Source organism: Hyperolius riggenbachi, chromosome 3, assembly GCF_040937935.1.
Source record: "Hyperolius riggenbachi isolate aHypRig1 chromosome 3, aHypRig1.pri, whole genome shotgun sequence".
Taxonomy (NCBI): domain Eukaryota; kingdom Metazoa; phylum Chordata; class Amphibia; order Anura; family Hyperoliidae; genus Hyperolius; species Hyperolius riggenbachi.
Window position 1 is genome coordinate 227,974,455 of NC_090648.1, and position 19,070 is coordinate 227,993,524.

General features: G+C 41.1%; 1 protein-coding gene across 4 annotated transcripts in view; it reads right to left on the bottom strand.

Annotated features, from left to right (window-relative positions):
- Nucleotides 1–1,729: 1,729 nt before the first annotated feature.
- PPP6R2 (protein phosphatase 6 regulatory subunit 2) overlaps nt 1,730–19,070 on the bottom strand; it is a 112,674-nt gene continuing 95,333 nt past the window's right edge. For 3 of the 4 annotated variants that reach the window (XM_068275912.1, XM_068275909.1, XM_068275910.1), the window contains 3 exons: nt 17,688–17,705; nt 6,193–6,351; nt 1,730–3,351 (listed from right to left, as the gene is read on the bottom strand). In XM_068275912.1, coding sequence (XP_068132013.1) covers nt 3,300–3,351; nt 6,193–6,351; nt 17,688–17,705 — 229 coding nt within the window. In that variant the 3' untranslated portion in view covers nt 1,730–3,299. The remainder of the gene's footprint in view (nt 3,352–6,192; nt 6,352–17,687; nt 17,706–19,070) is intronic. The other variant, XM_068275911.1, reaches the window with a different exon arrangement.

Here is a 19,070-nt window from a genome sequence, read left to right on the forward strand (position 1 = left end):
TGCGGTATCCAAGGGGAGGATGTCCTGATTACACTACGCAGATGGTGAGGCAATAGCATGTCTTTGTCATGTGGTGCGCACTTGGTACCAGAGATTGCTGAACTTTGCTGTGACTGAGGAGCTAATAATAATGGGAATCCCAACATAGCGTCCCACATATGAAGTCTATGGACATTGGAATAACTGCATATCAATAATTTAGCGACGTAGGTCGCAGTGGTGGAATTTTAGTACAGCAGGTAGACTCCAGTTCAGGAATTAGACCAAAGGTACTTCTGAAGTGACATGTATGGCCATACAATCAGGTGTATGTGTGTGAAGGCCTTGCGGTGTGCTCCGGTGGTGGGCCCACAGATATGTTCTATAGCGAGTGGTGGATCAATGCGAGTGGCTGTAACCCATGCTGGAACAGTGGGGATAGTAAATATAAGAATAGATCATCTCTGTGTTTGACCAGGATTTTATGGTTTTAATCAGGGGAAGGTTGAACTTTAGCAATTGCTGGGATTTTTTTGTACGCCACTAATAAAGTTAATTTTCCAATAGCACATGAAGAGACAGTGGTTTTCATGGTTTTTTGAAGATCAATCCACCTGCATTCATTCAGAGATAGCTGTGCCTCAGGATCAGCTCCTTCAGGGAGAGCCACCTTTTCCAGAACACACCACTGAAGGTCACTGACGCTACGTTCATATTCATGGAAGTGCCTGGCGAGGGGAGAATCAAATTTTCCTTCAGGAGCCTCCAATATATAGAATAAAATAAATTGCGTAAGACATGAAAATGAACCTCTCAAGTGGATTCTGTTATCTCTTGTGGAATGTTTTGTTTTCCCCCTTCAAAATGCTGTAGCAGTTTTGACATTCCATACAGCGTGAATGCAGGTGGATAGACCTACCTAAATACTTTGGCCCCTAATATCTTCAATGAGGACTCTAATCTGTGTTGTTTCTTAAAATAGTTCTACTTTTGCCAGAATGGTCCTTTAAGAATGTGCACGCCCCTTCTGGGGTGTGTTTATGTTAATGATTTGACACTGTTTAAATGGGTGCAACAATGTATACTGGGTGAGCATTTTAAAAAGGTCTGGTTATTGAAATGTTATGCTATCTGTAAGCTTTGGTATTTAAAAAGCAACACCACTGCATTCCCAGTCCCAGGCCTACTTTGCTATAGGGGTGCAGCTTGGCCCAAGCAAACCAAACAGCTGCTTGGGGCCTCACCCACATCAGGGCCCTCTTATGCTGCCAGAGCCACCCTGTCTGCAACTAGCATGGCCACCGCTGCCTCCCCATCATGCATCTTAATTCAGCAGCTATGTGAACAGAAGGGAGAGTGACGGAGTAACCACTGCAGATGCGGAAGTGAAGTCATTGCTCACTTCCTGCATATGAAGCGTGCTGGACAGTTACGGTGTGCTGCTCTCCTCTCTTTTCAGTCGTTGCTGATCTGCAGGTCTTTGAGTGTTAGGAATGAGGAGACAGCAGGAAGCTACACCAATGCTCTATATAGTGGGGGAGACACCTTTGGCTACTTATACTGAGGGTGGCCACCTATACTGGAGGGCCACACAAACCTTAGCAGCACCCCTGGACGGGCAGCTTTAGATGTCATACAGTACATGACTTAATAGATCTTCAGCGATTCCAGAGGTAAGTGACGGTGAGAGAAATTTGTAAACCAGGCAAAAAAATACACAGCTTTTATTAACTTCTGAGCAGGAAAAAAATGGATATTGTTCTTTTATTGTGTTACTTTTCCATAAACTCCCAGTTCACCTTGGGCCTTGCCAGGTCTAATCTTCACAAGCACCCAACATGTGGTAAAGCAGGGAGATTGGCCCATTGTGCTATCCCTTGTGGTGGGTAGTTCATCTAGGTTCAGGGTGAACTTGGGGATCATAAAATGTGAGGCACTTTTTGGTGCAACTCCCAGGAAACAAAACAAACAAACAAACAAAAACGTAAATAGTTTGCAGAGGGGGTTAGAATTTAATTTGGGCTTTTACTGCTGTCTGTGTATTCATTGTGGAGATATTCCCCTTGGTTTTAGTCTCTGGATCATCTTTTGCTACAGTAAAAAAAAACCTGCTAAATCCAGGAAGAAGACATTCAGGATAACAATATAAATGCAAAGGATTCAAAATTTTACCCACTCAACAAAAGGCAGCTTCATTCATGGCAATCTCCATCCATATTGGAGATTTACTAAGGTAATTTCCTCCCAGGACAAGAAAGAAACATTTCACAGATAGGACACAAACAGCAATGAACACACTCGTATCCTACACTAAAATACATTTTGTTTGGCCAGATGGGCGTTCAAAAAAATGAGGTTACTTATGTCAGCAGTTTAGCTATTACCTGCACAGATTTCAGTGATTTGTGTTCTATTTTTCCTGACCTGCAAGCTTTTGTCTGGCTTCCAGAGCTTTCTTGTCATCACACACGTGTGCACAGGAACATACGAGATGTTAGCACATTACATAGGAATTCTGCTGGCTGTGAGAAATGAGCTCCTGCACTGAAAAGCAACTGTTTTCAGATTTTCCACAATAATTACGGTACTAACCAAGCAAATGCTGTCTTTTTAAACACAAGCCCAAATCCATGGGGTGTACGACCTGATAAAAAAAGACCTAACTGAAATCATTACTCAAACAAGATTCACCATTACATACTGAACTAAAAATTAGGTCCTTTTCATAGTTAAAAGGTGCTTGAGAAGGACTGTACGGTAAAGTGCATGGAGACAGATGTAAGACTGCTGTCCATCTGTACCAGCATGGATTCAGCGTTCCGGGCACACGCCCAACCAACTTATGGTTTCACAGGCTGTCCACACTGCTGGGAAAAGAGCATGTCTGCAAGCAGGTAGAACATCTGCAATAAAACGGAGAGTATTATTGCTAAAAATAATAAGGAAGTAGCTTTAAAGAGTTTGCAGATAGTGTGCCAACCCTGTGGCATCCATGCTTGTGTTCCAGCTGTCCTATTGCTTTTCTACAGCAGGTAGACAGCTATAGCAGAAGGATATGGAAGAAGCTGCATAAGCGGCAGAGGCAGTATTCATGTCAGAGCATCCACTGGGGTGGTGTGTCTCCCACACACACATCCAATGCAGACTTCAAGTTTTCAATATATTTCTCTGCAATGTCCACATTTCTATTTTTTCTGCAGTTCTGTTATCCGGCACAAGGTTCTCCAAATAAATCAGATGTTCCTGCAATTGCATAAAGGTCTCTGGGAGTAGGAGGTCCTGCCTCACACCAGATATATTTGGGAGTTACAGCAATTGTGTCATGCAGGCCCATTCAATGTGGTCTCAGTGTTAAGGGCAGCATCTCCATGGCTGTAAAACAATAAAAGGAAAGAAGGAGTTACAAGAATAAAATACCTGACAGGAGATTGCTTTGTAAGGTGTGCAGTGTAAGGTTTGTGCAGTGATTACCGGTATGTGCACACCCAGTGACCTGTAACAATGAAGTTATAGTTCAACATTCTAGTCACATGCTCCATGAACATGGACTCTAATGCAAGGCATTACCTTCACATTTGCTGACTCATTGCGCTGCATGAACACATACCTACTTCAGCTTCACACAGAAAATAGAAAGTAGTAGGACAGCCTTTCTCAACCTTATTACTCTGGAGGACCCCTCAAAAATGTTTTTTTGATCTCAAGGACCCCCTGCAATACCAGGGGGATGGGGATATATTGTGCAGGGTGCATTGTCTTTAAAGAGACTGTAACAAAATTTTCAGCCTTTTTTCTACTATCCTACAAGTTCCTTTATCTATTCTAAAGTGCTCTGGCTTACTGCAGCCTTTTTTTAGTTGATCCATTGCTGTAATAAATCAAATTTACTCTCCTTTGTCAGGCTTGTTGGCCCAAAGAGAAAGTGGCTGTAATCGTTTACAGACAGGAGGAGGTTACCACTGATAGCCCTGCTCTGAATCTCTTTGAGTCCTTCACAAACTGAAAACTGTGAAAAGCAGAGCTCACACATTCCCTGCTCTCCGTATCATCTACTGATAAAAGCTGATAATTGTGAGAAGCATAGCTCATAGACTATTGCAGAATGCAGACACAGACCTGCTATCTATCAGTAATCACTACTAAATATTGCAGCATTCTTTACAAGGTAAGACTTCTTCTAAACTATGAAATAAACGTTAAAGGCTGAATTTATTGTTCAATAATAGAACCTTTCATGGAAAGTGTAATGCAGTTTACAGGAACATGAAATATTATGATGAACTTCCTGTTTGGCAGCCATATTTTTTGTTTACAAAAATAGTTTATAAAAGTGCTTTTTTTGGGCCAGGATCCTGGTGGGGAGCAGCGAAAATGTGACAGAGGGGACATGAGATGAAAACCTACAGACTGGTATGTTTATTGATATGAGTTTTTTTAGGTTACAGATTCTCTTTAACACTGGGTGTGGTTGTACATTGTAGCAGCCTGGTTGTTTAGCCCACATTCCATGTTTCTTCCTTGCAGTGCTTATTACAGTATCTTGTCAGTGTTTCTTGCTATAGTGCTCCCCTATAACGGTACTCTTTATTACACTAACCCTTATTATTGTGATGCTGGTTATACTGCCTTCCTATTCTAATGTTTTTTGTTTTTTATGTGGCCATTGTTATTCTGGCCTCCAATTGAATGCATATTTATACAGTAGTGTGCACTATTATATTCCACCCCCACCAAATTCAGGGCAAGCATGCAATGAGTGAAGAGGACAAAGAGTAGCCAAAGAGGTATTTTTGAACCTCTCTCAACCCACCACTGACACGGGAGAGAAAAAAGTCAGGGAACCCCTACAAAGACCTCAAGGAACCCTGGAGTTCCAGGCACCCCTGGTTAAGAAAGCCTGTCACACAGTGATTTAATAAAGAAAATCTTTGGTTAAGAGCAGGATACAGTCCCACCTCCAGAATACTGTCTGGATATGGAAGATGCATAGCACATTGATCTGGTCCCCTGGATCTAGCTCCCTGTCAGATGGACAGCACTGGTACTGCAGAAGACCTTAATGGCTACCTGTGCCAGGATTGGTTAACAGCATGTTAAGCAATCCAGAAACAATGATTTCTAATGCAGAGATGAAACGAGAGTTCTAGATGAATCAATTAAACTTCCATCATGTTAAATTAGTAGTAGGGGTTGTTTGGGAAGTGAGGCCAAACTTTTGGAAAAGACTTTTGGGAAGGGGGGGGGGTAGTTAGAACCTGCAGATTACTGCAATTCTAGATCATGTGTTCAGCTAATATTACTGTATATTTTGCATTTGCCTGGTTATCCCTTAGTTGTATATTGCTTTTACATTAGTCTTGGCTAGATTAAGGTTTGGAGAATATTGCATTAGCACATGCGTAGTGGGCTTCTGGGCAGCAGGGGACACCCAAGGAGGACTGAAACCTAGTCCCAATTCTATAAAATATGGATAAACTTGTTTGTTTTTAAGGTCTTCTTGAAACTGAAATAAAGGTAAATTACACGCATACATATGAAAACAGCGCCGGTAGACTTGGGCGCAGGATACAGCGGTTGTATGGCTGATCCTGCTTCTGCACAAGTCCGGGCTGTGTTACTTACTATTCCTCCTCCAGGCCGCCATGGATAGTGGGGGAATGATATAATTCAGCTCCCAGTGATTGCTGGAGGCCGAATTATTGTGTTTTTTAAGCAACTTCGGCTCAGTCTTCTGACGGCGCAGACGTTACTCACTGAGCGCCGCTATAGACCGATTCCCATTATAGTCTATGGCTGCGCCCAAATCTAGCAGCGCTGAAAAGCACTGCTCCGAAATTACACACCTTATAATATGGGAGAATTTAAACACTTTTCACTTCCTAGATGATTCTTCCAAGGGACTTTATGAATGCATTGCAGTTCTGCCATTTGATTGATCAGATACAATACCCCACTCTATACTATTCCAGATCAAGGACTGAGCCACTCTCAGCAGCTGCTGCACTCTCATTTTGTACCGGCACAGCAGTCATATTACAGAAATGAGGATGCAGCTACACATGCAAGAGAAAAGCAAAGCTTCACAGGCACAATAAGGTGGGTGTTATTTGTAATATAAAGTTCAGACAAGCATTTTTGGTTCTCTGCTCTTTTACAGCATGGTTAGTCCTAGCATAACTGTGGCAGAATCACTCAGGAAGTTCCTGCACTTACCTCTTTTCTCTGCAAGAGTCTTGTGTGTTTATGGTACATGCAGCACCTGAACACTGTTCTTCTGATGCAACGTCTGGGTTACTATAGCATTGATGGTTCTCTTTTGTGCATCGGATATCAGCGACTGTCAGCTGATCAATGACTAGGTCATCAGGATTACTGTGAAAGGAGAAGTCACCAATATTAAAATGGAGGTACAATGATACGATGAGAAAACACCGACTACGTTTATTCCACCATTACCACCTGAAAGATTACATTTTAAGTATGTAAACAATCATCTCTTAATATCTCTGTGGACAATATGACTTTGGCTTGTATGTGCACATTAATAGTGTGGTAAAGTCATATCAGCATATTATATATCAATGGGCAAAGGGATCGTAACAATATTGAACACAGACAACATCTACCAGTACTCCTCAAAGAGGTACATAGATTATTCACCACCTAACTGAGCAGTAATAAGAGCGTCTGTCTGCACTCACACTTGGGTAGAAGTCAATGGAATTGGCCTATAAGAACAGACAAAACCCAGACGGTTTCTCAGGTATAATGTCTGAGAGATTGGCTGTTCTATCCCACGAGACAACTAACCTAGTCTTTCTCCAGCTGAGATATTCTAGGATAACTTTGTTTTTATTCAATTTTTCTATGTTTAGTGAATTCTATATCTCTTTAGTGAATCCTATTTCTGGGCTTTAAAAAACAAAATAAAAAAACGTGACCCATACATGAATGGTATCTGTAACAGCACAGCCAACAATAAGATTCAATGTTTTTCTTTTTGTGAAAAAGAGCTGGTAAATTGACTTTAGTACTAAATATTTCATTAATGTTGTCATCCAGTAATTCTGGTGGAGGTCACTCAGATTCAACTTAACACCGTGACAAGTGTGGGATCTCTTCAAGTCGAGATACCTTACCCCTAGAATTGGACACTCACCCTTTTTAGATGACCCTCTGTAAGATTGGGTCTAAAGCGCGTGCAGGGGCATTAAAGGCCACCCTCCGTCTGCCATGATCCACCAATACATCAATCTTAATTTTAATTTATAATAAATCTGTGAATGGTTTTATGCTATGGAGGGATGTGGTTATTATCTTTGAGGTGTTATATGCTGAACTACTGCAAAGGAGACTGACGTATTGGAGGATCATGGCAGGCAGAGGGTGGCCTTTAATGACCCTGCAAGCGCTTTAGACCCAATCTTACAGATGGTCATCTAAAAAGGGCGAGTGTCCCCTCCTAGGGGTAAGGTGGTGGTGCTCACTCGAATTGAAGAGATCCCACGGGTGTCATGGTGTTCTCAAGATACGTTGAAAGTTGAATCTGAGAGACTTTCTTCAGTTTACTTTTTCACCTTTGCATTTCTGGCATTGTGCGCTTTATCCACTTGTGTTGTTATATTTTATGTGTTAGGAAGCGCTCCACAAGATACTCCATTATTTCTTCACAGCCAACACAGTGCTTGGGATTGGATTCTGGTGGAGGTGTTCAGTTATTAACAGTGTGTCTAATAGTGAAATGAATTGACTTCCAGCTTTTCAGAATACACATCAAGGCGTGTTCACATAGGCAATGTGTGTGGCTCCAGGTTACATTAACTGAAGTAGCTTAACATACAGCAAAATGCAGCAGTGGCAGAACTTTTTACAAACAAGCATCAGAAAAGTAAAAGCATTTTAACTTTATTTTGTACATGTACAATGACAATCTACTTTTAAAAAATAGTCCAGTTTTGAAGAATCCCTAATGATAGCCTCATAAGAGATACTTGGAGATCTCTGGAAATGCCTTAGTAAATCAGGCCATGCACGGTTTAGTCAGGCATGTTTTGTTACAGTTGTAATAAATACTCTATCTGCACTCATAGTCAAGGATGACTTGCCCTCAATGTACCCAAGGAAAAGAACATTTGATGCAAGGCAAATCAATGGCGGTTCAATATTCTCAGTGAAAGGCCACCCAAAGTGTGTCATATATGGGCACATGTAGGCTTGCATTGTGAGACCGGCACAGGAAGCTTTCTAGAGGCAATCTATTTATAACTTGTGTCTGCTCAAACATAATATATTCTAGGGGGCTTATCTCATAAATAATCAGAAATCATTCTTCAGAGAAACTACCACCGACTCTGTCCAATAAATAAATGTAATATGTACAAACTGACAAAAATATTGAATAGAAAGTTGGTAAAGTTATTGAAGGGCAACTGAAATGAGAGGGATATAGAGGCTGCCATATTTATTTCCTTTTAAGCAATACTAGCTGCCTGGCTGCCCTGCTGATCCTCTGACTAATACTTTTAGCCAAAAACCCTGAACAAGCATGCAGCAGACCAGGTGTTTCTAACATGTCAGATCTGACAAGATTAGCTGCATGCTTGTTGCTGGTGTTATTTAGACTGATCAGCGCTACTGCCCTGCAACTGGTGTTGTTTAAAAGGAAATAAACATGGCAGCCTCTGTATGCCTATCACTTCAGGTGTCCTTTATAAAAAAAAAAAAAAAAAAAAAAAAAACAAGCATTTTAAAGGTATATTTCACAAGAACTAAAAATAAATAAATAAAAAAGACCGAACTTGCAAATGTGGGGAAAACTAAACCAAGAATTGACTGGTATTACCAAAAATTATTTTCAAAGTACAGAAGGATAATGGGATGGAAATCATTTAAACTTTACGGTAACTTAATACAAATTTTATGCAGCCCGGAACTGGGCCAAATTCTGTAGGCAGTGCATGTTATTAGCCCAAGTCTGAGTCGCATATCATTTGCATTGAATGTGTATGCAGGATGGGATTATTCACATCTCACTGCCCGTCTCTAGATCACACTGTGGGCACTCACACTAGAGACGCTTATTATCTCACTTTCACACCGTCACAGAAAACTTGAAAAAAACACAGTCTGATATTACAGTATCCTGTATTATTTCAAGACACAGAGAATGGGCCGAGGGCAATTATGACATGTCTGTTTGCAAGTAAATGTTAGTCTCATGTCAAAGAATTTAATATGACATGGAAACATATAGATATTCCAGACATTTCTTTTAATCCAGGCCCACTTCTTCAACCCTCACAAAGCCAACTAATAATAGTATGAAATATAAAACCAGCTGTGAAAAGTCTGAACCATATTTCAGTGCCACAGTGCTATAACAAACACTGGCCTCTTTCTCCAGTTCTAGAGACAGGGTCCTACCTCCTATGCTGATGACAGACCTCACACACAGAGCCATATAGGTGGGAGTGTGGCCTAGACAAGCAATAAGGCCAAGACTACAACTTTCTAGCCCATCACATGGGAACGTTTAGCCCGGACTGCCAATTTCTCTCTCCTGCTACACAAGAGAAGGGGTACGGCTGAGACTGCCTCTCCACCTCTCCTGCTACTCAACAAAATAAGGGGTGGTATGGCTGAGACTGCTGCTCCCCTTCTCCCTCTACAGAAGAATATGAGGGATGGTATGACCAAGACTGCCACTCTTCTTCTCCTGCAACACAGCATATGAATGGGAGCATAGCCTGGATGGTGAGAGTTCTGGGGGATGTAGGTACATGCAGCCATTGTCTTAATCTAGTATACTCTAGACTGAGAAGGGCAGGGGAACAAATTATGATGCTCCTATATTTTATATAAGAAAGTATTTAATAACTAAGTCTAAAATACGGAATGCACAGTCAGCAATTTGTGAAGAACAAATATAAATTACGACCCAAGTTAAGATTTTGTGAAAATAAGCAAACCACAGCAACTGTGAACTATTGAAAATAAATTATTCATTAATTTAAGTTCCCAATCAGTAAGAAAATAGCCTAGGTTCATAGCTTGCAAAATGTACATACAGCAGTTAATTGCATACCCACCATGCGAAGCAGTGCAAGGTAGTGCCAGCTGTGTAATGCGCCATGCAAGCAATCTACTATTCTGCAGACATCCAGCACACAAACACTTGTCAGGAGGAGGGAGAATCTCAGCAACTGGAATGTACTTAATAGTAGGAAAAATAACACTGCCTTGAATTGACCTTGAATTACAGTCATCTCTATCATCATACACAAACCAGAGTAGGTTCACGTCCTGTGTGTGCAATGGTTAAAAGCTGTATATCGGGCATATTTATCAAAACCAGCATACAGAAAATGGGAGCAAAACTGATGCAAATGTTGGAAAGTTGCTCAAAAACAAATCAGATTCCTTTGGTTTGGGCATGTGATGCAATTTTACACAAATGCTGCCCTAATTTTCCTTGCAATCGTTTTGATACATCTGCCCCAACAGACCTTAAACTCATTATCAGAGTAAAATACTGTATTCTGCTTGTGTGAGCATGTACACAAGCAGAATACAGTATTTTTTTATTTTTAAATGTCCTATATTCCTGTCATTTTCCATTCTATCTAACAGTGACTTATTTTGTGTTCGGTGGGGAGATAAAATAATAGGGGGGAAAACTACCTAGAGCAGCAATTTTTGGTGAAGGCCTAAACAACGTGAGGAAGAGATGCAATTTTTTAATATTTGGCTTTGTATAGCTTTAGTGAAAAGTGTTTCTTTCACACGCTGCTGTACAAATACTGTAGAACTGCAGAAAGTATCCTCAAAATCAGAGTTGCCACTTATGACAGCTATCATTAGTGTTAAGTTAGTCATACACAGCTAAGTAATTGCCCAGTATGGCAAGCACTCAATCACTGCCTGACTGCAAATAGTTTGGGTGGTAGTGTTCAATGTAACACCTTACCTCACTCCATCTACCGCCACTCTTCTTTGATGTCTGCTTGACAGAATTTCACTCATATTCCTCAAAGGCAAGATCAGGAGTTAAAGGCAAGCACCTCCTCTCTAAATACTTTTTTTCTGCAGCGTTTATGGGACACTCATACAATGACATAGGTCATCAACACTCACAATGTATTAGACATAAAAATGTAACAGGAGAGGCTCACTAAGCAGCTGTGTCAGGGACCTGACTTCACAACTCACAGGGGACATTTCTGTACTCTGTGTTGAGCTCTGATTGATCAGGAACTGAAATAAAGGTACATGGTAGCACATCAGTTCCTGATTTCAGAACATATTCTTTATTCCCACAAGGTTTACTTTGACACATTGGCGTAGGGGAGGGGATGCAGAGGTTGCGACCACACCTGGTCCCCTGGACCAGAGGGGCCCTCCATCTAACTTATTAGCTTTTCATTGGCGCTATGCTGGTAATAAACACTTATATATGTGCATTGAATAGTAGTAATCCTTAACTAACAGTTTCCTTACTCATTACACCTCTCTGACACTGAAACCATAGGTTTGGGGGCTTTATATCAATACAGTGGTTGGGGCCCCATGTAAAACTCGCATTGGGGCCCCAAGCTCCTCAGTTGCCTGGCATTCCTGCTGATCTCTTTAGCAGTAGAGGCTGAATCACACACCTGAAACAAGCATGTAGCTAATCCAGTCTGACTTCAGACAGAGCACCTGATCTGCATGCTTGTTCAGGGGCTGTGGCTGAAAGTATAAAAGACACAGGATCAGCAGGAGGGCCAGGCAACTGGTATTGTTTTAAAAGGAAAAAGCCAAATCCTTATCAGTTTAGGTTCCCTTTAAGTCATTTTCAGCTGGATTGACAACATAGGTGGCCCATGAGTTGCTAAGATCTCTGGCTTGCATGCAAATGTAATACAAATTGTATGCAGCTTGGCACTGAGCCAATCAAAATAAGCAAGAAGTGCATTTGATTGGTCCACGCTGCATACAATTTGCATTTCATTTCGCCAAGGTTTACTAGCTGCCGGATAGATTATTTTTCTTATTTTATGAATGAATTGTGAACAATCACATGCTTTGCTCAGATTACTTGTGGTGTTGTTGAGGTGCTGCACACACCATTAATAGTTCTGAATATAAGGGCAACAGGTCATTTAACCTCCTGAGCGGTATGGACGAGCTCAGCTCGTCCATCACCGCCGGAGGCTGCCGCTCAGGCCCTGCTGGGCCGATTTTCCTCAAATAAAAAGCAGCACACGCAGCCGGCACTTTGCCAGCCGCGTGTGCTGCCTGATCGCCGCCGCTCTGCGGCGATCCGCCGCGAGCAGCGGCGAAAGAGGGTCCCCCCAGCCGCCCGAGCCCTGCGCAGCCGGACCAATCAGTTCCGGCCAGCGCTAAGGGCTGGATCGGAGGCGGCTGACGTCAGGAAGTCGGCTGACGTCCATGACGTCACTCCGCTCGTGACGTCACTCCGCTCGTGGAAAGCCAAACAAGGAAGGCTGCTCATTGCGGTTCGGAAGAACGCCTCCGGAGCGCCCTCTAGTGGGCTTTCATGCAGCCAACTTTCAGTTGGCTGCATGAAATAGTTTGTTTTTAATTAAAAAAAAAAAAACCTCCCGCAGCCTCCCTGGCGATCTCAATAGAACGCCGGGGCGGTTAATTAGCAAAAATCAGTCCTTTAATTTGGACCAGGTATTTGGCATCACAGATAATGATTAAGATAAATATATGAAAAGGATGACCTCTTGGTGATGGTTGGTACACTGGAAAAGTAAGATGGTACGGACCCTATAAAGTAAAGCTGGGAGTTTTTTTCTAATAAAGGTGAATATAAAAGGAAATATTCAAATTTATTCAGGTTCTTTAATACGGAGTGTTTAGAGCTAATCAATTATCTTAAGACGCAAATAAGGGGAAATTACACCATCATTATAGGGATTGAAAGTGTAAAGATAATTTGGAACACTTTAAAACTCCGCCCGAATATCATATTTTAAAGAGTAGCTGTTAGGTATAGGGTCTCAGAGAAAAAAAACCCCACATATCAGTAGCTAAATATTGGCTGTACTTACATTACATATGCATTTCACTGTCCTTTCACAGAATTTTTATATAGTATTTGCAGAGAATGATGCTCCTGACAGCTCATGGCAGGTTCCATGTTTGTCTGTCTTGTATGAAGCCAATTGTGATGTAATATCCTCCCTTACCTTGCTTCCTGATGATTCTGCGGACTCCCGCAGTATACTCTGCCCTGTGAACAGCACATTGATTTTTCAGTGCTGCGAGTTAGGCTGCTGTTACAAGCTGCTGTAACATGAGCCTGTAACTTCCCACTGTGAAAGCAGCCTTAGGGCGGGATAGGGAAATGAAGGGGAGGACCAAGGGAGTGCACTGGGGAGAAGAAGCAGCCCCAGAATGCTTTGCAGTATCTGTTATGCGTCCTGCCAGCCTCCATAGGAGCTTGGGAATACAGAGCCTTGCTGTTTAGCAAACATCAAAGTAAGAGAGATTTTTAACTTCAGTATTGCCTTTTTGGCTACCTTCTAAACTGTTTAACACAGGAGAATAGAGGTTTAAATTAGCTTTTGCAGCCTGACAGTTACTCTTTAACTGAAGACTTGCAAGCACATTTAAAGCAGATGGATGAAGAAATTAAATTAAGAAGCAAAAAGTTAATAAGGTCGTAAATTATCGTAGACCAAATAAGATGTTTAAAAGGCAAATCAAAAGCGTAGACCGCTCAGCAGATAATGCTGTTCCTAATAAGAATGATGGGTATTACCAAGAGAACTTCCAACACACAGAAGATTGAGACTTTTTTTAGGAGATAAAATAATAAATTAGATCTGCTGACATCAAACCAACAAGTTGATTTAGGTAATACTTTTAATGACTAACTAGTTTTCTTGCAAAGTTGAAACTCTCAGGCCCCATTCACACCTGCAAACGCAAAACGCTAGCATTTTTTCTTGCGTTTTGCTGTGGCAATTTTTGGCTATTAACGCGAAGAAAAAATCGCCATTCACACTTGGCGATTTGTTCGCATTTAGCGAAAATTGTGCAGGCTACGCATTTGCCTTTGGCAATAAACGCAAATCGCCCAAATGAGAACAGGCCCATAGGGTATCATTGCACTAGCGCTTTAAAAAGCGATAGCGCTTGAGCGTTTTGCCGAAATCGCCGGCAAAACGCTCAAGTGTGAATGGGGCCTCAGACTCTTTTCTACAGATACAGAACGGATCAGGACATTGCTCTAATGTGCTAAGGTTAGGAAGTACTATGCCTATCCTATACTACTTTTGTGGGGGGGGGGGGGGGGGGGAGTAAAACAACTGGAAGCATGTGAGATATGGTGCTGATTGCATCTTTGGCCATTATACAGTTCAGCTCATAAAGGTAACCCGAGGTGAGAGATATATGGAGGCTGAGATATTTCTTTCCTTTTAATCAATTCACACTGCCTGGCTGTCCTTTCTGATTCACTGCCTCCAATACTTTTAGTCTGAGTAAACATGCAGATCAGAGGTTTCTGACAAAAATCTGACAAGATTAAATACTGTATATGCTTGTTTCAGGTCTGTGATTCATACACAACTGACCTGATCATCAAGACTGCCAGGCAACTGATATTGTTTAAAATGAAATAAATATGGCAGCCTCCACAGATCTCTCAACTCAGGTTCCTTTTAAGATGTCATACCTAACAAACGTAGGTAACCTAACAAACGTAGGTAACCAAACCAAATTCCCTTATGGTGGCCATACATGGTACAATAAAAACGTTCAATTATCCAGTTTATTCTATCTAAATGATTGAATCGAATGAAAGTTGAAAATATTTTTTTTTCGATCAAGAAATTCGAACGATTATCCCGTTTTTTCGAGAAAAATCTGATCGGACATGCTGGAAAAATCTTTATATTCGATCTAACAGAATAATCGAACTAAATTATCTAATCGAAAAAAAATTAAAAAAATTGTACACCACGTACCACATTCCCTTATTGTAGAAAACACACATGTGCTCAGTCCCCCAATTCAGGTGCCAAAGTGCAATATGGATCTTGGTGCTTCAGGAGTGTGGTTTAGCCCACAATGGTAGAACAAGAAGTCTGCTCAACACCTCTCTCCTAAATGCAACAATTCTTTATTCAAGCAATGTAGAATATGACCAAGGATCCAGCTAGGTCAGAAACACAGCAGCTATTTGTGATTCAGAGGCCGGTCTTTCTGGCACTCCAGGTCAGTGTCATGGCTATACTGCTTGAATATGTTGCATTTAGGAGACTAGTTTTGAAGGGACTTCTTATTTCACCACATTCCCATAAGCTTAGTACGCACGACTGATTAAAAAAAAGTTATATAAATATATAGCTACAAAGTTAAACAATCAGCACATAAAAGCATTGCACTCATATACAGTTAGGTCCATAAATAACTGGACAGAGACATTCTTCCTCTAATTTTAGTTCTGTACATTACCACAATGAATCAACTCAGATGCAGTTGAATTGCAGACTTTTAGCTTTAATTCAGTGGGGTGAACAAAACAATTGCATAAAAATGTGAGGCAACGAAAGCATTTTTTGAACATAATTCCTTCATTTCAGGGGCTCAAAAGCAATTAGACATTTGGCTTAAAGGCTCTTTCATGGGCAGGTGTGGGCAAGTACATTGTTAGGTCATTAAACAAAAGACGGACAAAGGAGGGCTGGTACTACCAATAAAAATTCTCCACTTTATTGGTACATGTGTGCACTTAAAGGAGCATTTTTATTGCTAGTGCCAGCACTCCTTTGTGCTGGGATGTTTGGGCTTGGGCACATCTTTTCCCTGTGAAGCGAGTACTACTCCTATACACATTGTCTACGTTGTTATGCCATTATCAATTAAGCAAATAAAAGGCCTGCAATTGTTTTGAGGTGTGGTACTTGCACATGGATGTTTTTGCTGTGAACAAACACTTGTTGAAGAGTAAAACTTTAGACAGAAAGGCCCACAAACAAACAGCAACTGAAAACCGCTGCAGTAAAGGCCTGGCAGAGCATTACATGCAACAATCCTTTATTCAAGCAATGTAGACTATGACCAAGGACCCAGCTTGGTCAGAAACGCTGTTTGTTGCTCAGAGGCTGGTCTTGAAAAGGAGGAAACCTAGCATCTGGTGATGTCCATGAGTTCAAGACTTCAGGCTGTCATTGCCAGCAAAGGGTTTTCAACCAAGTATTCGCTATGAACATTTTATTTCCAGTTATTTATTTTGGACAATTACTATTGAGTCCCTGAAATGAAGGGGTTGTGTTAAATTTTCTGCACAGAAAAACTGAGAACTGATGTTAATCAATGAGCTAGTTCACACTTAAAGTGAACCAGAGACAAAGCACCCTCGTGTATTTTACCATATATATCTGTGGGAACATTAGAAAAAACACCTACCCTGCTCTCTGTTTCATTCCTCACTGTTCAGCCTGCCTGTTATCAGCCCTGATAAAATCCCAGACTGAGAACCTAGTCTGGCTTTGCTCAGGAATCATTATAGCAGAGCCAGAAGGGGGCAGACTTGGGCTTGAAAAGACATAAAAAAAGATAGACTCAGCTATAATGATTCCTGAGCAAAGTCAGACTGAATGCTCAGTTGGGGATTTTTTTTTATTAGGGCTGATAACAAGCAGGCTGAGCAGTGAAGGATAAAACAGAGAGCAGGGTAGGCATTTTCTCTAATGTTCCCACTGATTTATGGTAAAATACATGAGGGTGCTTCGTCTCTGGATCACTTGAATGCTTTTTTTTTTTGCGTGCAGAAAAAAAAAAAAAAACATTCTGCATCATGATTCTGCACATTTTGTCAGTTATCTCTATCCATTACATTAGCTGCTGTAAAAAAAAAAATGCACATTTTTTTTGTGTACAAACATACAGGGAGTGCAGAAAACCGCATGTGGAAAACTAAGTCAAATTTGTCCCCTGCCTTAAGGTGGCCACACACGATACAATAAAATGATCCGATTTTACAGCAATTTGATAAAAACGATCGTATCACCCGAAAAAAATGAAACGTTTTTTTCATTCGACTGAAAAATCCGATCGGATTTCCCGTTTTTCCGATTTATATCGATCCGGAATGCCAGATATTTCTCTTCAATTTTTTAAAAGGTTGTATGGTGTGTGTTAAGATTGTCAATTTATTAATATACACACCCTAGAAATTTTCTCAGAGTTTCCAATCAGTTTTATCATAATTGGGGAAAAATTGAACATAGGTGTGTGGTACATTGGTCAGATTTTTTGAAATGTTACAATCAGTCAGAAAAATTGATTGCAATCCTTAAATCAAACAGATATTTAAAAATTGTATGGTGTGTGGCCACCTTTGGTCTTACATCGTTATGCATTCGTTTTGTTCACCCCACTGAATTAAAGCTGAAAGTCTGCACTTAAACTACATCTGAGTTATTTCATTCCTAATTCATTGTGGTAATGTACAGAACCAAAATTAGAAATAAAAGTTGTCTCTGTCTAAATATTTATGGACCTAACTGTAGCTGCACATTATTATTTGTCACAATGAGCTGATGTATGAGATGATCAGTGAGCCAGTCAAACAAGATACTTGTATGTTTAAACAGACAATGCAATGACAGTGGTTATAGAAATGAGACTCTCCCTGCTCCTTTAGGTGTTAGGTGCACTTGAATTCTTTCCTGGCATGCTGTACATACCCTGCAGGTGTAAAGATTCTGAGCAGTACCCACAACAGGAGAGAGGACAAGAGAAGAGACGGGATGACAGGAGAAAGAACATCATCAACAGAATAGTAAAATCGTGAGGATTATGTAGTTTGTACAGAACAAAGTAAGTGGAGCACATGATGTATGTCAGCATAACATCTTATGAAACGAAATATGTTAAAATCCCTTTATAGTAAACTTCAAGGGACCTGGTCAAGTAGTTTACTAGATCAGCAGTTTACTACATCATAATTGGTCATGCATTGTATATTCATACAGGCCCATGGTTGGGACCTGGGGAATGAGTTTACTATAGCTAAAGGTTTTCTATATCAGTTTACTACAAATAGGATTCTACTGTATAAATGTAATAATATCTGTAAAACATACATTTTCTACTTTAAGATATGAGGTAATGCACAGAAAAAAAAAAAATCTAGCCAAGCCAGGTTCTCCACCCGACTAATTTTATTGAGCACCCAGCTGTCATCGGCTCGCCTCCTCCTCATCCTATGCTATAAGCAGAGTTGCTCCGGCCCTGCATTCAATCCTTGTGCCCCCACTTGGCTACTTTTTCATGACAACCGGCTGAAAAACATTTCTGGGGAGAACACTGAAGATCTATCATTAAAATAGTCTAAAATTGAGATGGAACGCCAAATGGGTTGTTTGCTACAGCAGATAAGGAATTTATCAGATTGCCAGATGACCAATCGCCCCCCCCAGCCACAAAGAATAGATCATCCGATGTCTGGCAACACACCACACGCATCCAATAGATAATTGTGCAACAAACTACATATCCATCCTCCCTGGTCCAAAGAATGCCAGTGCACACACGTAGTGGTGTTTTCCTCTGACGATGCCATTACATAAAGCCCCCATTAATGACCACTGGGCAGCGGGTATAGGAGGCAAACACTTGTAAACATGCTTGATATCTCTTGGTGGTATAGCTGCACATTAAATGTTATTAGATATAATACACACTAGAGCTGGGACAAGGTCCTCCAGCACCCAAGGCTGAGACACCAAAGTGTGCCCCTCCATCCCTCCCACCCCAGCCGTCACACATTGATTGCTCTTAAACTAAGAGGCGCCCCAGGGCCCCCAACACCTTAATCTCTAGTTATCTGGCTTGTAGTCACTTCCATGTATCTCCTTTTCTTATTTCTTTCTGCTTCAAACACAATTAGGAATGACAGCTGAATGAATTGTGCGCCCCCTCCTACACTGCGCCCTGAGGCTGGAGCCTCTCCAGCCTATGCCTCGGCCCGGCCCTCACACATTTCAATTGTGAAATAGTATTTTCTTATGCACATCAGTTGTTTTTCTGCCTAGTTTCAGGCACACCTAAGATTTGATAAATTACAT